The sequence below is a fragment of the Cyprinus carpio genome, chromosome B17 (assembly GCF_018340385.1).
Source record: "Cyprinus carpio isolate SPL01 chromosome B17, ASM1834038v1, whole genome shotgun sequence".
Taxonomy (NCBI): Eukaryota; Metazoa; Chordata; class Actinopteri; order Cypriniformes; family Cyprinidae; genus Cyprinus; species Cyprinus carpio.
In genome coordinates this window covers 28,483,896-28,511,810 of record NC_056613.1, presented here as the reverse complement: position 1 = coordinate 28,511,810, position 27,915 = coordinate 28,483,896, and the positions used below count along the sequence as shown (strand labels likewise).

The following is a 27,915-nucleotide window of genomic DNA, read 5'->3' as shown; positions in this document are numbered from 1 at the left end:
AATGTATTTTGTCATAATAATTCACGTAAGGTCATAAGAAAATGTTTTGTTGTATTTTTATAGAAAGACTTTTGATAATAGTTGGGAAAATGTATGCTGGGATTGAAGTGATGTGGCTTGGTAAACATTGTAATGAAAGGCTCTGATAGGTCGTAATTATGTAATCGCCTAGCGTGAGACCTTCACTTTTCTTTGATAAGGTCTCATACCTGCCGGAGGGGGGATAAATCAATTTTATTAACCTTTTATTAGCCTTCTAAAAACCCACATGACATATTCTTAGAAAATGTTTTTGCGATTACTGTGCTGAAATAGCAAAGGAAGCATTAGTAGAACTTGTGGCTTAAGCTTCATTGTTGTGCTTCTCTAAAATCATATCCTACAGCAACATACATTTGTTTATATACCTTTTAAAAAAATATATATTCATATATATTTTTTTTTTTCATGTTTGAGCTTTATCTCTATCTCTTTTATCATAACAGTCTGAGTAATTTTGATTCCTGAACAATAAACTTTGCAGTGGTCAGCTTGTAAACTAGGTTGATTATGTCTCTAGTAAGAGAAAGACTCATGAGCAGCAAACTTTGGTATTTTTGGGTAATGTCATTGTGTGTCTCTATGCTGAAAATGGTGGGTAGTCGGGAAAGGGTTAACTGAACAATTAAGTGTTTTTACCTTATTGTGTGTTTGCATTATTGACAATAATTATTTTCCCTAATTAATGTTGTTCAGGTTGGCGCTTGACACAAGTCTGTATTGTTAAAAGCCAGCCATATACAATAAACGAATTTGACTTTAATTTTGATGTTAAAATCATATGCTAGATTCTAATCACATTGCATGTAATTGATCTTTTACTGATATAGGTATTGTAATATCATAACTCTACAACAAATCTTCACCATTTCCAACCCTGTCTCTGTGTGTTTACTCTTCCGTGTTTGCACTGCCACTGACAGAGACCTGATTCGTCCGTGTCTTGTCGATCATAACTGTTCATCATATCCCACCCCGTCCCATCCTGTGATGTATTTGTATTGATATCTGACCACAACAACACAGAGAAACCTTTGTACCCACAAAATATCCAAATGATAAACACACGATTACGTTAGTATATGGTTTGTAGATTTGAAATTTGGGGCATTTTTATAACAATAATGAAAATGTACATCTGAAATGCTAATTTGTGCAGCGATATAAAGGAAAACACTCGATCGGGGTTTAAAGTGAGTTCTGAGTAAAAGTGTACTAATAATCTCATAAATTGTCTTATGTAGCTTGATGCTAATGTTAGCTCTAATACAGCTGCAACAGGTGCAGCTCTTCTTCATAATGCATTTTGTCATAATAATTCATGTAAAGTCATAAGAAAATGTTTTTTTGTATTTTTATAGAAAGACTTTGATAATAGTTGGGAAAATGTATGCTGGATTGAAGTGATGTGGCTTGGTAAACCATTGTAATGCCAGAATAAAGGCTAATAATGGCTGACTAAACAAAAGAATAACAATAAAAGAATAATGAGGATAATGTCTCATACCTGGCGGAGGTGTGAAAGGCTCATTGAGTGACAACAATAGAATCTTGAATGGGGCAGTTTGCCGGTCCAGACATGAGATAATAGCACACAGGAGAGCTTATAGGAGTCATAAATCAATTTTATTAGCCTTTTATTAGCCTTCTCTAAAACACACATGACATAGTCTTAGAAAATGTTTTTGAGATTATGTTCTGAAATATCAAATGAAGCATTAGTAGACTTGTGGCTTAAGCTTCATTGTGCTTCTAAAATCATATCCTACAGCAACATACATTTTTTTTTATATACATTTAAAAAATATATTTTTAATATATATTTTTTTCATGTTTGAGCTTATATATCTCTTTTATCATAACAGTCTGAGTAATTTTGATTCCTGAACAATAAACTTTGAAGTGTCAGCTTTGTAAACATATGTTGATTATGTATCTAGTAAGAAAGACTCATGAGCAGCAAACTTTTTAATTTTGGGTATGTCATTTGTGTCTCCATGCTGAAAATGGGGGGTGACCGGTAAAGGGTTAACTGAAAAATTAGTGTTTACTATTGTTATTTTGCATTATTGACACACTATTTTCATAATTAATGTTGTTCAGTTGCTTTCACACAATCTGTATTGTTAAAAGCGCTATATAAATAAACATAACTTAACTTGACTTAATCATACGCTAGATCTAATTACATTGCATGGAATTGATCTTACTGATATAGGTATTGTATCTGATATAACTATACGTATGGCTCCACGTTATCGTCCTGGCAGAACTATTGTTCCAGCCACCAAAGATAGTTTCAGGAATAACCTGCCTGATTTATCTCAACTGGTCTGTGTACCCATACCTGAACTAGATGAAATGACTTGCAACATGTGCACTATCTTCTCTAATACATTAAAAGCTGTTGCCCCCATCAAATTGAAAAAGGTTAGACAAAAATGTACTGTGCAATGGTTCAACAGTAATAACCATTCTCTCAAGAAAGAAACTCGTAATCTTAAATGCAGAAATGGAGAAAAACTAACTTGGAAGTTTTTAGAATTGCATAGAAGAACAGTATGTCCAGCTTATATCCACAAACTCATGGAAAATAACTAAAACAATCCAAGTTTTTTTTTAGCACTGTGGCTAGATTAACAAATAACCAGATGCCACCCGATCTAAATATTCCCTCACAGTTTAATAATAATCGGCCTCATTCATGAAACATGAGCAGAGTGAATTTTTGGGTAAATTGTTCGTAAAGCCATTCTGCTGTAAAGTTTCAAATTCATGAAAAATTATCTTATTTTCAAAATGTTAGTTGGTACAAAAGAAATGTACACCTGCTCCCTACCACGTGTAAATGGAGGGTAAACTTAACAGTTTCGCCAATGTTCTACCAACATGTGAACTTTGCAACAAGGGGGAAAAACACACTGGACTTTGTTTACACAACAGAAAAGAACGCGTACAAGGCTGTACCCCTCCCCCACTTCGGGTACTCTGATCACATCTCTTTTATGTTAATTCCAATATACAGACCACTTCTGAAACTCGCCAAACCGTTTGGACAGATGATGCTACCTCAAAACTACAGGACTGCTTTCAGTGCACAGACTGGAACATGTTTAAAGAGGCAGCCACCTACAACAACCTCACAGACCTGCAGGAGTACACTGAAACTGTGAGTGCTTATATCGAAAAGTGCATTGATGATGTGACAGTCACCAAGACCATCACCACACGTGCAAACCAAAAGCCGTGGATAACAGCAGAGGTTCGTGGGCTGCTAAAGACCAGAGATAAAGCATTCAGATCAGGAGATAAAGTCGTCCCCACATGTCTCAAATCCACAACCATCATAACGGTACCAAAAAAAAAAATCACCTGTGTCCTGTCTAAACGACTACCGTCCCATAGCGCTGACTCCAATCATCATGTGTTTTGAGAGGTTAGTCATGCACAACATCAAAACCAACCTTCCAAACACACTCGATCCGCTCCAGTTTGCATATCGTCCAACCTCTACCTTGTTTCCATTAATGTGGAAGTACAGCATTCAGCATATTATATGGAGAAACAGGAAGGGTGGAAACTATGGAAAAATGTAAATAGGCCTTGTGCATTTCGTCATTGCGAACTAAAAGAGCGCTGAACGTGTTCAATGGGAATAAGACAGTGTGAGACAAAGGTATAAATATGATACATACAAATTGATACTGAACTCAATGTAATATAAATATCTCAATGACTCTTATCTTCATCTGACGTTTGGAGAAGAGTACATTCAGACTGATGTGTAGTGATGGCTTACCCGCAGCGGTCAGTCCTCGGGGTGGAGGAGGTGGAGGTGGAGGAGGAGGTACAGGAGGGTATGTACTGCAGGGGCACAGCAGCTGGCACCCCTCTGCTCCTCTGTGTATGCCGTGCTGAGAGCAAGACCTCTGGAGCTCCGCCTGGAAGAGAGAAAAGCCACTGATGCAGATTAACCAAAGCAACACACACAGCCTATTACAGGCTCAGTCTTCCTGCAGGGTCAGTGGCTGATTCACTGACTCACCGGCCAACACAACACCAGATCATGCACACACGGACACATCACACAGGCTCAAAACGAGCCACAGCATTCAGCTTCATGGTAATGCTGCCTGTTCTGATGTCCTGACATTCTATCCTTCCATCAGATTGTCCTACTGGGGCTTACTGCACATGCGCACATAAACACAGGGTAATTTTTTCTCATGCTGAACAATGATGATTATTGTATTTGTATTAGTGTAAGGGGAAGGATTAGGTTTGGGATATGCAAACACAAAATGTTTTTGAACCAAATCACCAACCCTGCCCTGCCTTTATGTAATTTCATTCATTTCAGCAGAATGTCATTAAAATGTTACATGTTAATCCTGCAACACATCTAGGCTACTTATGCATCATTTCGAATAAAAAAAAAAAAAAAAAAAAAAAAAACTATAATAGCCAAACTAGGCCAGAGGCCTAATTATAAGAAACAGAAATGATTAATTAATTGTTTCAGGTTACGCAGACTGTTAGTTTCCCAACCTGAACCGTTTGTTCTTTTGTCATGTCACATCCCCATAAACTGAAGCTATGCAGTCTGTACAGGAAACAGAATTGATTAATTCATCTCTTGAATCTTTGGGTTCGAGTCGTTCTTTCATTCTTTTGTCCAATGGCTGCTTCCCAGCTCAGTGTCTTACAGCAAAACACAAACATTACATATTATTAACTGCATGCTGTTAGTAGGCTTTATCAAAGTGATCTTTTCCCTATCATACTGATAAATTTGAAAGCCTCTTTTAATACCACATTCAATGTTATGAAAGAGAACCATCTTGACAGAAAGTCACAAATGTATACATTTTAAGAAGTAAAAAAGCTTCAATTTGAGACCAGAAACAAATCACATGTAAATGTGTTTGTAAAGAAGGTTGGGAATTATTTACTCATTTCTGTATCCAGTACTGCTGTCACATCACGTGACAAAAGAACAAACAACTCAGACCCAAAAACTCGAGAGGTGAACGAATCTTTTCTGAACGACTCAAGTGTTCACAAGTCATATTAAAGATTCCTTCAAACTGAACGACACATCACTAGTTGTTGATCGTTTGCCTTACTTCATGTATGCTGTTGCACGTCTCTTACCTGTGTTCTCTGCCTTGTTTCTGGTTATTTCTATTAAACAATGCTTATTCTGTATACTATATAAAATAACTGTATTTACCGAATAAGCTAATATACTGTATATATATATATAGTGCAGTAAATGGTAAAACCCTTTGCACTACAAACCAGTGTGTTCTGTACAGCTAACAATAAGCCAGACACATACAATTTTCTCCTATGGGAAAAATAAGGTGGATAGGTTTGGGATTATTTTTCAGTTTTTATCCTGGCTTCACTGTATCCTGCTAAGTGTCCTCCTGTCTGACTCTGGTGTTTTAGAAATCGCCACCCAGCAGTAACCAACACGGACACTTGGGATTCACAGCAGCAGAAGCACTGTAGTGACTCAAACTTTACCGCTGATCCTCAGCTCTTCCTATGGGCTGTGTGGGTGATAGTGTACAGTATGTAAATATGGTAGAAACACATCTACAGCCTACAGCTGCAGCTTTACAACAAGCTTTGGAGTCTTGTGTTCATCTGTACCTGTTTGGATCAATCTGGGCCACACACATCCAGCACACTCTCTGAACAACACTTAACACACCTCAAGACTGCACATCTGCTCATAACTTCTCAAAACTGTTCATCTGTACATATACACATTATATAATTCTGTCTATTGTTACTTTTTTCCTCTATATTTTTATTTATTTTTATTTACTGTTTATTCTTTTTATTAATAGGGTTATATTTAATTTTATTACCTTAAATTATATGTATGTCTGCACTATACCTGTACTTTCTGAACTGGAAGCTCCTGACACCGAGACAAATTCCTTTTGTGTGTGTAAACACACTTGGCAATAAAGCTCTTTCTGATTCTGACTCCAGATCGTTTATAGCCTTTCATTAGTTCTGGGGGCATCCATTAAAAAGTGTGACAAATAAATCTTTACCTGCTGCTTTATTGCTGATAACTGACAAACATTAATAAGGTTGAAGATAAATATCAACCTCCTTCAGCACCTGTTTATTGTTTACTTACAAATCATCCCAAAACACTGTGAGAAACCAACTAACTATCCAATGAATCAAACTGGAATTTTGAAATGGATATATGGCATACAGAAGTGCAGCCTTCTGCATTTCAATACAGTAACTGTCATCGAAACTGTTGCCATAGTTTACATTAGATTATACTAACAGAGTGCACTGTTATATTGACAACATGACTTGGCATTTGAGCATTTTGTTTGTGAACAATGGCACAAAGACTTTTCATTCTGATGGCACTGATATGTCCATTGACATAAATACTTACTTTTAAGAAAGTTTTTGAGTAAGTTAAAGGCTTTTGCAGGTAATCCATTGTTTGTTTGTTTGTTTTTTTAAATGCACATACTTCTTTGCAAATTTTAAGGATGATTCAAGAAATTAAAATTAGCAACTAAGAAAAGCTGTATTTCACTGAGGCTCCTGACCCAGTATTAAAAGGGGTCTGACACCTCTGCTTCTAATTAATGAACCTTTTAATTACCCCTCCGATTCCTACACTCTCAGTGATCGCCACGGGATGCAGATGCTTCATTCAGACGTACCTGACACAAGAGGAGACAAAACGAGAGCAAGCAGTGACCAAACACAAAAGGCCAGAGGTCCAGCATCCCTCCTTCACTCTCGCGGAGAACCTCTTGCAGCCCTGAGGAGATCTGAAGGAGCCTGGACAAAAAGCACAAGAGCACTTTCACTCAACGCCTTGTTTTCTGAAGCAATGTTTCCATCTCATTGACGGAAACTGCACTCAGCCGCAAACGCTTTAAGTTGACTCGTACCTGCTGCATGTGCCTGCTCCAGCTCAGGACTAGAAAGGCGTTCTTCATCACCCTGTCACACTTATCGCCGTTAGAAGACTGTCTAACTCCATATATGACCCTAAAAGCAGCAGCAGAGCCTCCAGTGGACAGTAAAACCCATGGTCAGCCCGAGCATCCCTCTCTCGAGTATGACTCCTCAGATCTCTGCAGAAACCCAGCAAACACACTGTGTCCCGTTGCATGATACGAGTCTCTCAGATAAACTCCTCCCTCTCTACTCACTTCTCCTGTGCTCAAGAATAAAAAGTAAAAAAAAACAAAAAAAAAAAAAGAACAGCATTTATCTACAAATAATGAAATCTTTGTAATATACACTACCATTCAAATGTTTTTTTATGTTGTCTATTTTGAATAAATGCTGTTCTTTGTCAATTTTTATTCATCAAAGAATTCTGTAAAAAGTATCACAGGTTCCAAAAAACAAAAAAACATATTAAGCAGCAAACAGTGATTATTTCCAATCCAACATTGATGATAAAACAGCATACTGTTAATAAATCAGAAAGATTTCTGAAGGATCATGTGACACTCAAGACTGCAGTAATGATGCTGAAAATCAGCTCTGCATCACAAATAAATTACATTTTACAGTACAGTATATTAAAATAGAAAACCATTATTTTAAATTGTAACATTTTACAATTTTACTGTTTTGTTTTTCTGTGTGTTTAATAAAATAAATGCATCAATGCATGATGAGCAGAAGAAACATCTTTAAAAAACATTTAAACATTTAAACTGATCCTTACTGATACCAAACTTCTGAACAGCAGTGTACATATATGATATGTTTTATCATACAGTAGTATAATAACAATACTTTTGTGTTGATTTCTCCTTTGTTCTGTTGTGTTTGTTATTCCTTGTGCTTGTAATTTGATTGTGATTTTATTCCGGATTAGGGGTGGGCAATATGGAAAAAATATCATATCACAATTTTGTATTTATTTTTTTTTTTTTTTAGAAATATCACTATTCACGATTTTATCACAATTCTTTGTCATGTTGGTTTTATTATTTTGCAAGCTGTTTGAGCATTACAGCCAAACTAATTTCCCTATTATAAAGGCAAAGCCTTTCAAGGTAGCAAAATAGAATAGAAAAGGCAGATATTTAAGCCAAAGTGGCTTATTTTATCTTTGTTATTAAAAATAAAAACAAAGATACGCATTACAAATACACATAATATACAAATAAATCAAACAGTGTTTTATTTTTTTTAGGTACAATAGGTGTATTAGCAGGAGCATTCAAGAAACTGAATGAACAAACATAAAAATAAAACTCTATATAAACTGATTCCTAATACAACTGTTTTAAAGGGGTCATATGATGCGATTTAAATTTTTCCTTTCTATTTGGAGTGTTACAAGCTCTTGGTGCATAAAGGAGATCTGTAAAGTTGCAAAGACTAAAGTCTCAAACCCAAAGAAATATTCTTTATAAAAAATAAGACTCATCCATGCCCCCCAAAACGCCTCGTTTAAACACGCCCCCACATCTCTATTTCATGATATGGGAAGATTTGCATAACGCTGCCCAAATGTTCACGAAAAGAATGAAAGCGTAACTTTTATTCTCGTGGATGAAGCAGACTACACCCCTGGCCTCCACTCACTCAACAACAACGTGCCAGACGATCCCTTCTCAATTACGAAACCGTGTGACGCTGTGTGACGCATTTTATGGAGGACTGTTTCCTCAACCTGCAGGGTAGCCTACAATGGGGTCTGTGCTCAAAGGCTGTTTCTATAAAGTGGGGCAGTTCCAACTTTGCAAGGACAGTCTGGCGCTTCTGACACACAGCCTGTATGTTCTCATATGTAAAAAATTTGCCACTGATGATTCAAACACAAGTTTTGAGCAGTGTAGAGTAGCGCTTTTTGTTTGTTGTTTCAGACATGGTTTTATGTTTACGCGACGCGATACGCAACACATAAAAAGACAGTATAAGTCATTATAATCAGTAATTATGTCCCCACTGGATGCAACAAATGCATCATTTGTAATGGGTTTTATTGGTTTTGTCTCGTCACTTCGGAACACGCATCACAGTATGGTGAGGGGTGTAACATTTGTGTCACACGCTTGAGATATTCAGCCAATCACAACACACTGTATAGCAATCAAAACACAAAACACATCACTTTACAAAATGATGAACTTTGTAAAAATCGACACGTTTCAGAAGGTGGGACATAGAGGAGAAACAATAATGTACATTATGTGGAAAATAATGTTTTTGAACCTAAAACCGCATAAACACATTGTATTACACCAAATACACAACATAATGTTATTTTTAGCAACGTCATATGACCTCTTTAAAGATCTTTACTCAAGAGTAGTGAGTGATTTTTCTCTTTGAGTTTTGGTGTTTTGTTCTTGTTTAAAGAATAGTTCACCCAAAAATAAAAATTGTCATCTGTCTGTCAATTCGGTCATAGTGTTTTATTTTTATACTATCATTTACTCATTCAAAATTTGTTTTAAACCTGATTGAGTTTCTTTCTTCTGCTGAACATATAAATGCTATTTTGATGAACGTGGAAAACCAAACAGTTGCTGGTCCCCAGTGACTTCCATAGTAGTTTTTTTCCTACTATTAAAGCCAATGTGGACCAGCGACTGTTTGGTTACCCACATTCTTCGAAATATCATCTTTTGTGTGGACAACATGTGAGTGAGTAAAAAATGACAGAAATTTAATTTTAGGGTGAATTATGCCTTTAATGACAGTCGGCAGCATGTTCAGTACTGTCCCTTTAAGAGCTGCATGCATCTGTTTTCTTTCAACTGTTTACTTTAATTTTAGACATAACCAATTGAGTCTATATGTAATCCTAGTGTGTTTTGACAGTATTAGTATCCTGTCGCTGTGTTGGACTATGAGCCGTGTTGTAGATGGATGGCTTCTCTCTGAGCACTGCTCTTCTCTCACAGGAGTGTCCTGAGGTGTGGTAAATCTGTCCCTCTCCACCTGCTCTGATGGCCGTCATGGCTGCTTCGATCCACCATCTTCTCCCACTGCGCCTCGTGCTTCTGGACGCTCTGATGTTAGATCACACCATTCTGGTAGATGCATATATGAGCAGCTATCACAACCAGTCTCTTCACATTGAGCAGGTTTGAACATGCACGCATGGCTTTAATATCAGAACTGTTTCCTTAAACCTATTTACTAATGATTCATAAACAGGTAACCTAATAAAAGGAGCAGTTCACACACAAAAAATAAAGATTTGCTTAAAATGTATTCACCCTCAGGCCATCCCAGATGAGAATGAGTTTGTTTCTTCATCAGATCTGGAGAAATGTAGCATTGCATCAATGTCTCAGCAATGGATGCTCTGCAGTGAATGGGTGCCGTCAGAATGAGAGTCCAAACAGCTGATAAAGATGTATTTAACTTTACATCTTATCTGAATCAGGAGAGAAATATGCACAGATCAAGCATCGTTTGCTCTGATTTTGATGTGAGAGACAACAGGACTTTTTCACAAGAGAAAGCGTTATTATGGATTATGGACTCTTAATGATGGATTTGCTTGAGCTTTTGTCTTCTCAAGATTAGCGTTGTAATGTATGAAAATTTCTTAATACAATTATAGTGTCCAGAATTATCACGGTTATCAGTAATGTTAAAATGTGCTGGAAATGTTCAAAAAGTAAATCACTTTAAGCTTTATATTTAAAATCAACAAACAACAAATAAAATGACTTTTTGATTGCATAAACACTAAAACAATAACATTACCAATGATGTCCTGCTTTTAAATTGAATATGACTGATAACAGTTTATCTAATAACGTTCAAATATCTAATGTAAATGTTCAAATAAAGCTTTGAAAAAGTTTTATAAAAAGTTAAACCTCACATTTCAGCCTTTAAATAAAGAAAAGGGTTGTCAAAATTATAACTGATTAATAAATTATTATATGCTTTTAAAATAATTCCACCATGAATAATTCTAGATATCTTATCTGAATTGTTTAAATGTATAGAATCCATATAAGCTTGTTTTTCATCAACTAGTCAAAACTAGTTTTTCAGCAGGGCACACAAATTTGTGCTATTTTTTGTCCAGACAGAAACTGCTGCACATAAGATGAATGTAAATATAGCTAAATCTCTGTAAATCCCCTCTCTGACAACAGGTGGCGCTGATGGAGCAGCAGAATTACAGCTGTTTCCATAACCTCCGTGGACAAAGCAATATTGAGATTAAGAACACTTCTTTAGGTATTACCTGTAGCGAAGAGGAAAACAAAATGCCATCAAATCTTTTCTGAAGACAGTCAGAATTCAAAGGTAGATTCTTATAATTCATACATTAATTTGCATAATTCCCTTTTTAGCACTCTTTTAAAACCTCCCAGCTTCTCCACCAAACGAAACTACTCTGTGTGCTGTGCTCATGTGAGACTTTTACTTAAAACTCTGCTTTATGCTTGACAGTATGCGGTCTGCAGATCCTTTTCCTATTTAGTGCCCAAACTCTGGAATAACCTACCTAACATTGTTCGGAAGGCAGACACACTCTGTCAGTTTAAATCTAGATTAAAGACCCATCTCTTTAAACTGGCTTACACATAACACACTAACGCATTTCTAATATTCAAATCCGTTAAAGGACTTTTAGGCTGCATTAAAGCTGCAGTCAGTAAATTTTGGGGCTCGCGCCTGGCGGAAGAACATTGTAGCAGGAGCTACTTCTCTCCAATATAAACAAAATCCACCGCTCCCGGCTCTTCTGGTCCAATCAGTGCAGGGCTGTGCCACAGTGTTGTTTTGTGTTGAAAATGTAAAAAATATATAAAAATGAGCGAGTACATCATGAATCCATTTTCCAAACCTTGTTTTTGTCTTATCCTGAATCACTACGGTACACATATAATAAGTGTTTATATTCTGACTATTTTAGTCTGGTTGGGGTCGGCAACGCTGCAGAGTAGCACAGTACCTGAGTGACTCGTCATAGATGTAATCAGAGAGAAGTAGCTCCGGCTACAATGTTCTTCCGCCAGATGCGAGCCCCAAAAGTTACCGACTGCAGCTTTAATTAGGTCAACCGGAACTGGGAACACTTCCCATAACACCCGATGTACTTGCTACATCGTTAGAAGAATGGCATCTACGCTAATATTAGTCTATTTCTCTTTTATTCCGAGGTCACCGTAGGCACCAGATCCAGTCTGTATCCAGATCAGATGGTCACTGCAGTCATCCGGATCCAGTACGTATCCAGACCAGATGGTGGATCAGCACCTAGAGATAACCTCGACAGCCCCTAATGTCAGCGGAGACCAGGACAACTAGATGAGCCCCAGAGACAGATCCCCAGTAAAGACCTTGTCTCAAACGGCCACCGGGACAAGACCACAGGAACCAATTGAGTCCTCTGCACAATCTGACTTTGCTGAAGCCTGGAATTGAACTGCTGGTTTCGTCTGGCCAGAGGAGCACTAGCCCCCCGACTGAGCCTGGTTTCTCCCAAGATTTTTTTTCTCCATTCTGTCACTGATGGAGTTTGGTTCCTCTTGCTTGCTTAGTTGGGGACACTTGATTTCCAGAGATATTGTTGACTTGACTGCACAGATACTATTTAAACTGAACTGAGCTGGATGATGACATCACTGAATTCAATGATGAACTGCCATTAACTATCATTTTGCATTACTGACACACTATTTGGTTAAATTCATTCGAGAAACTACCGCCAGGTGGCGCAAAGGGACGGATTGCGAACTGAATGTAATTGTAAAATGAGATAAAAGGAGGAGGTAAAACAACAATAACATTATGATATAACATTGTACCATCTTTAAAAACCATTAAAAAAATTTACAGTGAGTTAATTTCAAAATGTAGGATAGTCTTAGGCTACAGTCTACTCATCAAAAATTAAAAGAAGACCTTTACACAAAGGATCTTATGCTTGCTATTGTTATTAAACAGTCATTAAATATAAGGCCTATATATACGGATAAAAAGCTAAATATTTTCATTTCGGTTCATTCATGGTTTAAAAAAAATCCTTCAGGTTCCATTTGCAGATCGAAATGAGAACGGTCCAGCATTTAGCAATAATTATTATTAATTCTGTTATTATTCTTGATTTTTCAAAACTGCTAACACTTTTGCATTTTTGAATTATGCCTTTACTGTTTGACCAAAAATTTTGTATTTTCTGTTTCAGCTGTTTGATCGCGCTGGTGCCTCGCGCACATTCATTGGAAACAGTAGCCGTTCACAGTGCCATCCAGCGCGAGCATCGGTCCACTCTGGCATATATTTTGTTAATTATGATTTTTTAATTTTTTTTTCCGTCAATACTGAAACACGCGTGAACTACAAAGCCTATTTTTCCTAATGAATAATAGTTAAGCTTGAAATAGGCAACATCACGAATATGGAAACGTTTGGATTTCTCCCGAATGAGAGCCCAACCTTACCTTATGGTTCGCTTTATATTATTATTCATTTATTTTTTTTTTTGTTTGTTTATAGCTAAGCCTATATTATTATATACTGCAATTTTATTTATCCATTAGAATTATATATTTGTAATTATTGTTCTGTTCTGATAAATTTGTTAAATTTAAAGGATTTGTTGTAAAGTGAAGTGAACTAAAAAATATCCTGTTGGCACATTATAAAATTATTAGGACAGCCGTTATTATTTCTGAATGTAATAAAATGCAACTTATACATGACTTATATATTTTTTTCCTCTCACAAACTTAATTTATTTTTTAGCCTGTTTAAAAAAAAAAAAAAAAAAAAAAAAAATAACATCCAGCAAACGAAAATAGGCGATTAATCGGTTAAAATTTGTTACTGTGGGGTAATTATAATTATTATATACTTAGGAACAGAGTCTGGGCCTAATCTAGGCTATCCAGGTTTTTTTTTTTTTTGTTGTTGTTGTTTTTTTTCATTGCATCTGAAAATGAATTTGTGCAGCACATTCACTTCACACGCTCAACCTGCCTCGCGCGTTGCTCTGCTGTGGACTATTTAAAAATGTTTGATATAAAGGTTGCTGTCCCATTTTATACAGGAATTGTTCGTTTTAAAAAAAAAAACGAATTATATTGTTAGTTCTAATTATATTGTTAACACAAGTTAATTTAGGCTATTTAACATGCACTGTGACATTTTACCCTTTTAACTTATAAACTCCTTGAGATTTTAAAGTCAGTTTAATAGTATTGAAGTTCAAGTTTTTAAAAAAAGGTTTTAAATGCTTAAATTATTTCTATGAATTAATAATATGTTATCAGGTTTTAGTTGCTTAAATTATTTCTATGAATTAATAATATGTTATCATGTTTATTCTTGTAGATAATAAGTGTTTTATTCTTTAAGAAAATAAGGGAAAAAAATAAGGGACGATCAAAAAATTATTCATATTTGTTTTGCTTCACCTATTTATGTAATAAACAAAAAAAAAAAAAAAAAAAAAAAAAAAAAAAAACAATGTAATTAAAAGTGCCATCGTGCCACTGAGTACATTTTACCATTATAGAATTGTGACTTTAAAATTTAATTATAAAGCATAACAAAAGAACTTCTAAAATACAAATGTTATGGGATTTTAAAGCATAACAACTGAAGGTCTATAAAACGTTGGCCAATAAAGCATTTTTTTTCAAACAATGGCACTTAAAGTTTTGAACTAAAATATTATTTCAACCATATAGCCTGTGAATAAACAAAAAAAAACATACTTTTCAATGAAAGAACACTGAGAGTTTGCTTCTGGTGTTTGGATTTGTACTTCAATATAATGAGCTCCAAGTTTAGGAATAGCCAACATGGTTTTTTTTATATTTCTCTCTCTCTCTCTCTCTCTCTCTCTTTCTCTCTATTTAACTCTCTATTTAACAGCATTAACTTACAATAAAATACGTCTTCCTCCAGGTAGACTGAATGTTTTCCTGCCTTGCTAAATGTTGGGCTCATGATCAGTAAGTTGTATTCGCTCAAACTGATTTAGTTAAATCAAAACTTGCAGACTTTGAAGCTGGGTGCAGTTAGCGCGAGTCCCGCGCTCTGTGAAGCGGGAGCAGCTGATGGAGGACTCCGCTTGGTCTTAAAGCCTTCCGCAAATGCTACGTTCACAAATAACAATGATTTTCGTAAAATAATGATTAATTATCAATTGATAATTTGTTATTATTATGGTCTTGTGAAAACAACAATATGGGCTGCGGGAAAATAATGAATAAAAAGAGTACGGCTGCTGTGAGTGCAGGCATGTTTCAACACAGTAACATGACAACACACCGCTCCTCACAGACCGAATTCAGTTCAGCTGGAGGGGGTTGGGGGTAGTTCTGTATAGCTTTTGGGGGTTGATATAAATGTGTGAATCTCTTGGTCTTTCATATGGACAGTGTCTTATGAGGGTATCAAACTTGCAGAACAGGTTTAGATAGGACTCGTCATTTTGGTTTTAGGGGCAACTTTGAAGAAAGGTTTTTGATCCACTTCAAATGTTGAATAATGTATAGTGCAATATAATTTATTAGTTATTATAACTTCAGAGGAAGTTCCCTTAACTCAAAAAAATAAATACATTCGCAAACTGTTGCATTAATTTTATTTTGTTTCGTCTAAACAATATTTTTTTAGACTATGAAATATAAATTCTCACAGAATGTAGCCTTTTCATAAACAGTATATTGAACCATCTCTTTATGTTTTTCTAAATCCCAAACAGAGTCCAGACATCAGTATGATCCGTCTATGATGTTTTATAGGCGTTTTTAGATTTGGGAATACACATGCATTACAGACATGACCAGTGGCGGACTGGGACAGTAAATCAGGCCGGGAATTTGACTCCACCCCAGGCCGCTTCTGTTGCTGCAGTCACCACCACCCAATTCTTGTGTCCACCAGACTGCTAAACTTGTAGGCTAACCCTGTTAGCTGATGTAACAGGTAGACTACCATACATAATATGAATGGATAAATAAATAAACCCTCAAAAACTCACTAGGAATCCACCATCTATATCATCTTTCCCTGAATCCCTCTCTCTCTCACTCTGCACATCTAGTTTCTCTGCTATATGAAATAAGCACTTTCAATAATCTATATTAAATGTGCAGCCATCAATTGTATGTCCCCATGATCACAGTCCTACTACTGATGATCTTATAAATCATAAAAGCACATATTGTTTTAAGAGTATAGCCAGCATGTTTAGTTTTGCTTATAGCTTAAACTTTACCGGAAGGTTCCTGCTCTGACTCAAAAGCTGAACTGTCCAGCCCCTCTTGTTTAATAGCAGGAGCACTTGGAGCACTAGTGCTACTGTTGCTTCCTTCGTCACCTTCAAAATAAATAAATAAACATTGTAGACTAGACTACATTTTGTAGGCTAGAAATGGAAAATCAAAATTTCAGAATCAGAATCAGAATCAGAATGAGCTTTATTGCCAGGTATGTTTACACATATGATGGAATTTGTTTTCGTGACAGAAGCTCCGCAGTGCAACAGAATGACAGCGACAGAACAAAAAACACACAATAAAAGAATAAAAAATACAGAAAATACAAATCAGTAAATACAAATCAGTAGGTAAGGTAAATTTCTGGTCAAATTTGGCACTAAAAAATACTGTATCCCCATATGTGAAACAGTGTGCTAGTTTGTCATAAAGATGCTCTTTTAAAACTTCTATCATTATATATATTTGTAATTTTTTTTAGAATAGGGTTAGAACGCGCCTTTAAAGAGAAATACAACCTTCACAGATTACATAATGCTTTCGTTCTGAATTGATTCGTTTAAAAGACATTTCAAGCTTTCTATAGATATATTTCTCATGTATGTGACACACCACAATTTTAAGTTAATTCATTATCAGGAAAAAATTCAAGTGATCTAGAGGGCGCATCCCTGCATTTAAATGCGGCTGTAATTTTTTTTTTTTTTTAACTTAAATTCTATGTAAGCAAGTAACGGCGGCTCCCTTTAAAATCACTGAAGTTGTCTATTAATGAAGCTCTTTTTTACATCATTTGCACTTTGGTGATTATAATGAGAGAACTTGAGTTTAATCGTGAGGATGTTTTATTAATCAGTCCATTCTTTAGAATTTCAATGATTTAGCTAAATCGTGCAGGTTTAATTTATTCGTTTTTTTCTTTTAATTAGGCCTAAATAATGGGAACGAAATTATACAGTGCCTCACGTTTTACTAAAATAAAGAAAATTATTTATAAAACACGCAACAATTTCTTAATCAGTGTACAGACAAATATATTTTCCCAAGAAGTTGTCTGTCAAAAAGGACAGGTAACGAATAACAAAAATGCATGTTGTTTTAATAAAGGAATTTCAAAATATAAATTAAAATATAGGCCTAATATATGAGAATATCGACATTTTGCATATAAATCCATGTAGCCTAGCTCACTAAAATAGGCTTCCACTTTTAATGCTCTGATGCAAAGTAAACCACAATTTATTTTGAATAATAAAACACATAATTCATATTATATAAATAATACTGCACACCTATTAAATGTGTCAAAATCTAAAATATGGTGTAATACTGAGTAGCTTAGAGAAAATATAAGCACAGGCACAGGCTTGACATTTATCCTGCTTGAATTCGCTCTAAGAAATGCACATAACTTCATAATTACCAAACTTTCATCTGTGAATATTAAATATTTTAACTATAGTGTTTTTCTTTCATTTTCCCTGACTGCATGTCAAATGTAACACATCAGTGAGGCAAAACTGACGTCTATTTGCGAAAATGTGCTTTGATGCGCTTGTTTGAAAACTTGTGATTAAAGCGCCACTCAGCGGTCAAAAGCTGCAAACGCACTTTGCAGACGCCGCGGCGGCGGTACGAGCGGCGGTAGAACCAACGTTTTGGATGTCCACCTACTGTAAATAAAGGTGACTTGACTTGACAGTATTTATTTATCCTCAGTTGTTCAAATTGCGGTAATCGAATACAGTTATAATGATAATTAAAATATGAAATGGTAATACTAATCATGGGGAATTTTATCATGATTTATAGTCAAACCAGTAATCAGATGGACTGAAGTGGTGTGGATTACTGTGATGTTTTTATCAGCTGTTTGGACTCTCATTCTGACAGCACCCATTCACTGCAGAGCATGCTGAGACACTGATGCAATGCTACATTTCTACAAATCTGATGAAGAAACAAACTCATCTTAATCTTGGATGACCTGAGGGTGTGTGCATTTTCAGCATTTTCATTTCTGGCTGAACCATTCCTTTTAACAAATAACCTGATGTTAAGTGAATACAATTCACAAATGTTTGACTTGATTTTCATTCCAAAAATATGGTTTACAAATGAAAAAACATGATCAGAGTTATATTTACAAATGTCCTGGCTCTTCCAAGCTGTATAATGGCAGTGAATGGCTGTTATTTTTCAATAGTCCAAAAGATGTCCAATAAATCACATCCATCTGTAATCTGTGCTTCACATGGCTCTGGGGGAGAATAAAGGCCTCCTGTAGCGAATCGATGCGTTTTTGTAAGAAAAATATCTGTATTTAAAACTTTGTTAACAGTAATCTGTAGCTTCCGCTAACTGTCATATGAGTGTTCACAATAATTCACAATAATGCACTTTATTGGGCTTTTGGACAATTGAAAAATACTAGCCATTAACTGCCATTATAAAGCTTGGATGAGCCAGGAAGTTTTTAAATATAACTCTGATTGTATTTGTCTGAAAGAAGAGAGTCATATACACTTAGGATGCCTTGAGGGTGAGTAAATAATGGGCTAATTTTAATTTTTGTGTGAACTATCTCTTTAATGCTCTTTAATAAAATCTCTTTTATCCCTCTTTTATCAAGGCTCAATTCTTGTACCACTCTTGTTTAGCCTGTATATGCTCCCACCAAGTCAAATAATGAGAAAGAACCAAATGGCCTATCACAGATATGCTGATGATACCCAGATTAACCTAGCCTTATCTCCAAATGACTACAGCCCCATTGACTCCCTCCAGTAATTGATACTGAATCGCTTCATTATATTTCTCAGCAACGAGGGGGGTAACTTAAAAGTAGTTTAAGTAACAACTCATTTTTTGTAGAGAGAGACTCAGACGTAGACAATTTACACATCTCTCTCTCTCTCTCTCTCTCTCTCTCTCTCTCTCTCTCTCTCTCTCTCTCTCAAAATGGCCATATTTGAGAAAAAAAAATTTGAGTCGTTTGCATCACTGGATATAGATGTCGGTCATTTAACATTTCTATCGTGACCGTATTGTTAAAAGTTGACTAATGATTTGCAGCTTCATCTTACTTCGCTCTCTTTAACGTTGAACTGAGGCTTCGCGCTCTGCTTCTGTGAACAGTAAACCCCGCCTACTGTGATTTGATTGGCCATCTCAGTCATTTTGACATTGACGAGTGCTGTTAGACCACTGAGGCTTTGATCTGAAGCACCTAATATGTGCAGCGGTTGCGCGCATCCGTAGATTAGCGGAAATTAATTCTTACATATTAATAGTATTAATAGCTCCTAACAGGCTGTGTGACTATGAGAAGTTATTACCTCAAAACATATGTCAGTATGCAGTTTTCCCTATTGCTCAATTGCCAGCGATTATCCCTCTGCGTGCCACTGTTGGCACGCATGCCTTAGGGGGTGCTATTAGGCATCTCCTGAATGAGTCTAGAATCACTCAATCGAAAACACAGCATATGTATATGTAAGCATATGCATGCATATGAAAAATAATGCGATCATCGACACTAACCACATATAAATGAAAACTGCCTAATGTTAGCAAGTAAAGTGTGGATCCAGAAAGTAGTAAAGGTCTGTGCAAGCTTTGGGAGTGCTGATGGAAGCAGGGCTGGCTCTGTTGGTGCCCTAGGCAAGATTTTAGATTCCTATAACATTTTTCAAAACTTTACTATAACATAACATAGCATAACATAACATATCATACTGATAAGTATGAACATAAATAAGTAGTAAATACATACATACAAGACATATATTTTAATGAAAATAAAGTAAAATTAAATAAGCAGTTGACCCAAGCAAAAACATTCCGGTGTCAGTGTTGCAAGTTAAGATGTTCTAAAAAGGCTATTTCAAAATACTGCATAAACATCAAGGGCAAATACACAGTGATTAACTTGTGATTCTTACATCTATATTGCTATTTTTTCTGCTCCTCTTCTTTGCGTAGCTTCCTACCTTGTGCCCCTGATCATTTTCTTTTTTCGCTAATTTATTTATTAGAAATGATCCTTTCAGAGCACATAATTGGCAAAACTATGCTTGTACCATGCATAATTAATGCGTTATGATGATGTATTATAATTACGTCATGAAGCAGAAAGTATTTAAATTAGTCCAACATGACATGTTGTCAGATATTATGATTTTTCGTTAATGTCAATTTTATTTTAATTCTAACATTATTTCAATCAGTTTGATGATCGATCAGTAATAAAATGGTAATAGCCAGTATTTGCTTAATATATGGGTGTAGGAGCGCACAATGATCACTAGAGGGCGCTCTTCCAAGAAAAAAAACTTTCGTGAGTCGCACCCAACCCACCAACACCCCCCACCCCCCCCCCCCCAGTCATTTTGCGCCCTAGTCAACAGCCTGTGTCGCCTATGCCACGGGCCAGCCATGGATGGAAGCTATCTACTATATCTTTGCTTTGATAACATTACTGAATATGACCCAGATGTGGTCTTTGATAAAAAAAATTCAACTTTCAATTTTCCCAGCTTTTTGATCAAAACTGGCAACTTTCTTTTTCAAAAACACTGGCGGGGAAAGAGCTAACAATATAATAGAGAGCAGCTGTTTTTACTCAGTCCTGTGTAATCCATAGAAACACATTTCCCTCAAACTCACTGGAAATACCAACAAGTGCTGAGCAAACCAAATCCAACTTTACTCACACTTTAGACTGATTTTCTGATTCCTCGTATTTAATATTATACGGAAATGGTTTCCTCTTGTCAGTGTGTGCCAAATTACATAAAGATTGGACTTTGGTGTGGGAGATATGTGGTCAGTGAGTTGGTCCTGTGTGAGTGATGTGATGAATGGAGCTGCGTCTCAGAGCTGTGTGTAATAATCTTGTGTTGTTGCGGGCGGCTCGACGATACTCTCTGACCAGCGCCGGCCTGCTTCAACACATCTGACATCAGATGAAACCTTGTCCATATAGCAGCAAGTTAAGTTAAAAAAACCTGATCTACCTGTGTGATCTCTGTCTTTTCAGTCTGATGTAGCTGAGCACATTGTCATATTATTACTTGCAAAAGAAGACAGAATTTGTTGAAATACATAAGGCTAATGTTTCTTTACTCTGTTGTACCATGTGAAGAGTATTTTTGTATTACACTGAAAGCTCTTATGTGGCTGTTGACGCCTGTTGATGCTGCTGGTTTGTTCATAGAGTGAAGAATGAAAAAGCCTGTTTTTGCTCTGTCTTCTTTCATTGTGTCCTGATTGTGTGAGTCAGTCCTGCAGATCTGCGGCCAATAGAGGGCGCTACAGTAAAGGAAAACATGATCTGGATGTATGAATGGGGCATGTTTCAGCTCACAGCAGAATTAATATTCATATTTTAATATTTCAGATCTTCTGTTGTGGGTTTTTCCCTAGGTTACTTCTACTTTTTTAATACTTGAGTACAATTTAAAATTACTTAAAGTACTTTTTTACTTTTACTCAAGCGTTTTTGTCCAGATATGTTTCACTGAGTATAATTTGACTTTCATAATTTGAGTACTTTTCACATCAGTGATCAAGTTTCCCTAGAAAAAATAAATATACTTTATATATATACATATATGAAATACATTTACTTCATGCTAAGTATACTACAAATACATTTGATTATTTATGTACTTAATAAAATGTCCTGCAATTGTACTTTTGGTGTACTGAACTGGTATACTTAAAGTCTGCTAAATTGGAACAACTAATTTTGTAGTTAATGCACTTTTATTGTGCAGAAGTGCAGAACTCAAATAAAATTAAAGATATACTAAGTATATCTTATTGTGCTAAAGTGGAACTATTGCAAGTATACTTCAGGTACAAATTAAATATTTTACATTTAAAGTCTCATATTATTCAAAGATTACACAATCCTCATCAAAAAATGGCATTATAAAACATTTTAGACTTAATATTAAGAAAAGTGCATTGTGCACAAGTTTAATTATATTTTTTATATCAGTAAGTCTCGAGTTATCTGTCAGTAAATATGTAAATTTGATGTAGATATGATAGATTTGAACTATACTTATTATGAAATAAATGTATTTTAAATATATAATTTTTATCTAATTCTTATATATATATATATATATATATATATATATATATATATATATATATATATATATATATATATATATATATTATATGGGTCAAAGACGTTAAGATGTCCACATCATAAGAAGTGTACAAAAGTGATTTTGTGTCCATAGAAAGCACATTAAATGTAAGTAAAATCTCTACTTTTAAGGTTTCAAATAAGTTTTTGGAGAATAAAATATCAAAATTTGGTTGAAATAATGTTACATTGTCATTCAGTGTAACACAATATTTATGCAAAAATTCAAACAACATGCTTATTCTGACGTGTACATATTAAAATATATAAAAGAATAATGGAGCATACTAAATTTTATTGTGTTTTAAATTAGTAAAAAATTCTTACTGACAAATGGGCAAAACCTAGGATAGTGGCAAATGTTAAAAATGTAAAATTACAACTCATTATTATTTGGGGTGAAAGTAATTAGTCTTTTAATATGTCATAAATTGATTTTTGTTGTAAATATGCCTGACAAGATCGTTACACTGAATTACATTTTACTGGGTGTCTTCTGTAAATCAGGGGAAAATGTATGATATTTATTTTTTTTGTTCAGAAAAACAAAAACAAAATTGCAATTAAATAAAACAGAAAACTTTTTGCTTTTTTGGGGGGAAAAAAACAACAGTTTAAAGCAGTATTACACTTTTTTTTATGCTTAAACACTTTTTCGTCTTTGACCCATATATATATATATATATATATATATATATATAGATATATATATATATATATATATATATATATATATTCTTCTTTTTTTTTTTTTTTTTTACTAGGGTTCTCTTGCCCGAAAGCTTAAAGTAAGCCTACAGGAGCACAGTATGTCAGCGCGGTGTTTGCCGTGAAATGATCTGATGTGCTCAGCTCTTCTTTCTCAGGCTGTCAGAGAGATGTCGCCAGGCCTTTATTCATTCACACGCACTTCAGAAGAGCAGAGCTGCTATTTCACTGGCCTTCTCGGATGAAAGGTGAAAGATGTGGACAGAACTTGTGTGTTAGAGGAAGACCTTCAGCTAAGCACAGCTCCTGCAGTCTCTCCCTCGCTGTCCACAGCATTCACAAAAACCATCACTTTCCCAGTCATTGAGCATTTCAAATATAGATTTCTTACCATTAATAACAAATTTCTAATAAATAATAAAACATAATGGATCTTGTTATAATACATGTAAAAAAAAAATAAAAAATCAGAAATATATATTCATTATAAACTCCATAGGGTTAAAAGACCAAGAACATGTGCAGAGTTTTGTCCACTAATATACCAGTAATTAAAATAGTCTATTATACATGAATTTTACTACATGTGAACCTGTTTTTGTAATAATTACGTCACTGAAATAAATGAATTAATTATCAGAATCAGAATCAGAAAGAGCTTTATTGTCAAGTATGCTTACGCATACAAGGAATTTGTTTTAGTGACATAAGCTTCCAATACACAGAGACAACAACACAAAGGAAAAAAAACAAACAAAAAACAAAAAAACAACAACAACAAAAAAAACAAATTGCAAATAAATAAATTGTATGAACAGTTGTGCTACAGATGATAATGAAATAGAATAGAGTAAGATGCAGAGATGTACTTGGATGGAGGGGTAACAAATAAATATAAGAGTATTGCACATTTTTATTGCATAAGTGGGGAACATTTAACTGTTCATGAGGGAGATTGCCTGGGGGAAGAAACTGTTCTTGTGTCTGACTGAGCCCTTTTCCTCACTCTGGATGTATACAGTTCTTGAAGGGTGGGCAGGGGGGCACCAATAATCCTTTCAGCAGTCCGAACCATTCTCTGTAGCCTTCTGATGTCTGATTTTGTAGCTGAACCAAACCAGACAGTTATTGAAGTGCACAGGATAGACTCAATGACGGCTGAGTGGAAATTTTTCAGCAGCTCCTGTGGCAGGTTAAACTTCCTCAGCTGGAGAAGGAAGTACAACCTTTGTTGGGCCTTTTTAACAATGTGATTGTCCCACTTCAGGTCCTGAGAGATGGTGGTTCCCAGGAATCTGAATGACTCCACTGCAGCTGTGGACTGTTTTAAGAGTGTTCAGCTCCAGACAGCCAGCTGCTCAACCTCTTGTCTGTAAGCAGACTCGTCACCGTCCTGGATGAGACCAATGACTGTAGTGTCGTCTACAAACTTCAGAAGCTTGACAGAGGGGTCTTTAGAGGTGCAGTCGTTGGTGTACAGCGAGAAGAGCATTGGGGAGAGAACACATCCCTGAGGGGCACCAGTGTTGGTGGAGTGGCTGTTTGACATGAATTTCCCCAGTCTCACTAGCTGTTGCCTATCTGTCAGAAAGCTGGTGATCTACTGACAGATAGAGCTAGGAACAGAGAGCTGGGTCAGTTTGGTCTGGAGGGCTGTTGGGATGATGGTGTTGAAAGCCGAACTGAAGTCCACAAACAGGATCCTCACATAAGTCCCTGTTTTGTCCAGATGTTGCAGGATGAAGTACAATCCCATGTTGATTGCATCATCCACGGACCTGTTTGCTTGGTAAGCAGACTGCAGGGGGTCCATTAAGGGTCCAGTGATGTCCTTCAGATAAGCCAGAACCAGTTTTTCAAACGACTTCATGACGACAGACGTTAGAGCCACAGGTCTGTAGTCATTAAGTCCTGTTATCTTGGGTTTCTTTGGAACAGGGATGATTGTGGAGCGTTTGAAGCAGGACGGCACTTCACATAACTCCAGAGATCTGTTGAAGATCTGTGAAAAGATGGGGGCCAGTTGGTCAGCACAGGTTCTCAGACAGGCTGGTGTCACACCATCTGGGCCTGGTGCTTTTCTTCTTTTGTTTTCCTGAAGACCTGGCGCACATCGTTTTCACTGATTTGAAGTGCGGGGGGGGGGACTGCAGGAGGTGTTAACGGTTGTGTAGAGAGGGGTGGGGTGTTTCAAATCTACAATAAAACTCATTCAGGTTGTTAGCAAGTCGTTGATTTGCCTCAGTGCAGGGGGGTGGTGTCTTGTAGTTGGTAATGGCTCTCAGTCCTTTCCATACTGAAGTTGAGTCGTTGGAAGTAAACTGGTCTTCCAACTTTTTAGAGTAGGTCCTTTTAGCCACTCTAATCTCTTTGTTCAGTGTGTTCCTGACCTGATTGTACAAGACTCAGTCCCCATTTCTGTAGGCATCCTCTTTGACCTGATGAAGATGTCTGAGTTTTGCTGTAAACCATGGCTTATGATTGTTGAATGTTAAATAAGTCCTGGTAGGAATACATATATCCTCACAAAAACTAATATAGAATGTTACAGTCTCTGTGAGTTCGTCCAGATCGGTGGTAGCAGCTTCAAAAACAACAACACTCCAATCAGTGAGGTCAAAACAAGCTTGTAAATCCTGCTCTATTTCGTTGGTCCATCTCTTTACAGTCTTTACTACAGGTTTAGCAGATTTAAGTTTCTGCCTTTAGGTTGGTATAAGATGAACCAGGCAGTGATCAGACAGCCCCAGAGCTGCTCGTGGAACAGAGTGATATGCATCCTTTATTGTGGTGTAACAGTGATCATATATATTACTGTCTCTTGTGGGACATGTAACATGCTGTCTGTATTTTGGCAGTTCATGGGAGAGATTGGCTTTATTAAAGTCCCCAAGAATGATTAAAACAGAGTCCGGGTGTTGTTGTTCTGTCTCTGTGATCTGATCAGCGAGTTTCTGTAAAGCCAGGTTTACGTGCCCTTGCGGAGGAATGTAAACACTCACCAGAATGAACGAGCGAAACTCCCGCGGTGAATAAAATGGCTTGCAGTTGACAAAAAGCACTTCTATATCTGAACAGCACATCTTCTTTAACACAGTTACATCTGTGCATCACCGTTCATTGATATAAAAGCATGTCCCACCGCCGTGCGATTTCCCCGTTGATTTTGCGTCGCGATCTGCTCTAAACAGCTGAAAGTCCGGCAGATGGAGCGCGCTGTCTGGGATGGCGTCATTCAGCCAGGTTTCCGTGAAACACAGATCAGCGGAGTGTGAGAAATCCTTATTTGTCGGGGAAAGCAGAAGGATTTCATCCGTTTTGTTGGGTAGAGAGCGGAGATTTGCCAGATGGATGCTAGGCAACGTCGTTCGAAATCTGAGCTTCCTGAGTCTAACGAGTGCACCAGCTCGCTTTCCCCATCTGCGCTTTTTGAAGCGTTTGATCAGCGCCACTGCTCCACCGACAACAACGTTCAGTGAAACGTCCGAATAATTGAAATCCGGTAAAAGATTTTGTGGTGTGTTCTGCCGAATGTTCAGCAGTTCATCCCTGGTGAATCTGATCTTGTTTGACAAACAAAAAACAGGAAAAACGAACAAAAACAGTACAAACACTGGAGAGCCAAGCACTGAAGCAGCCGTCTGCGGCGCCATTGAGAGCAACTTATTTTCTCATTTATCATGATAAATGTTTTTTTCTGAAAAATAAAGGGATATTTGTGGCTGTTCTGCAGGAAGAATTGATGCACTTTGAGTAGGATGAAGAAGAGGAAGAAGAGGAGGAAATAGAGGAGGAAGAGGAGGAGGAGGAAGAGGAAGTGTCTCCACGGGACCGATAGGTAGCCTTGCTCTCTCTCTTTTCTCCTCTCAATGAGGGACGGAGCTCAATTAGCATTTCACAAGTCCCTTTCTCCTTTTCTCTCGCTCTTCCCTGCTTTCTGCGGGATTGTCCTGTGTCTGGCCCTTGTCTCCATTGGCAGGGTGACAGTATTTGAGTGTGCAAACTTGTGCCATTGTCTCCTGGCCAGAAGGAGCCATGGAGACCCAACAGGGGCGGTTCTAGACCCTTTTTAGGTTGGCTTCAGCTATCTGATCGATCAGGCCAGTGCTGCTTCCTCAAGAAAATCTATCACAATTTCTAACTCACCTACCTCAATATATTACTAACGCACTCACACATATTTGAATAAAGCACCAAACAAAATCAAACGAAGTTCACCGCCGTCGTCGAGAGAGTCAAAGTGGCTGGAAGTCATTCATCTTCAATGTCAGCCGGCATCAAGCAGCGGTAATGAGCTATGACACGGTTCGGCGGCAACCAATCAGAAGTCCCAGTCCCAGTTCACTTTTTAACCTTTAAATAAATTTTCCTGATTGACTCTGTTGACTCTGGCTTGCTTAGTTGGGGACACTTCATTTACAGCGATATCGTTGACTTGATTGCAAATTATTGCACAGATACTATTTAAACTGAACTGAGCTGCATGATGACATCACTGAATTCAATGATGAACTGCCTTTAACTGTCATTTTGCATTATTGACACTGTTTTCATAATTAATGTTGTTCAGTTGCTTTGACACAATCTTTTTTGTTTAAAGCGCTATATAAATAAAGATGACTTGACTTGACTAAGGAAAAAAGCATTACCATAAATTTTGCTACCAATGGTGATTAAATCTAAAGATGGGTTAGCTCATATCACATCAAACTTTGCAAATTATTATTATTGTTATACTTTATTCTCAAATTATTAATTCTCTCA

At 36.5% G+C, this 27,915-nt stretch overlaps 1 protein-coding gene across 1 annotated transcript in view; it reads right to left on the bottom strand.

Moving 5' to 3' along the window:
- LOC109107395 (proline-rich membrane anchor 1) overlaps positions 1-6,905 on the bottom strand; it is a 27,036-nt gene extending 20,131 nt beyond the window's left edge. The window contains exons 1-2 of the mRNA XM_019120678.2: positions 6,756-6,905; positions 3,839-3,980 (exon numbers count right to left, since the gene is read on the bottom strand). Coding sequence (XP_018976223.2) covers positions 3,839-3,980; positions 6,756-6,821 — 208 coding nt within the window. The 5' untranslated portion in view covers positions 6,822-6,905. The remainder of the gene's footprint in view (positions 1-3,838; positions 3,981-6,755) is intronic.
- Positions 6,906-27,915: the final 21,010 nt, after the last annotated feature.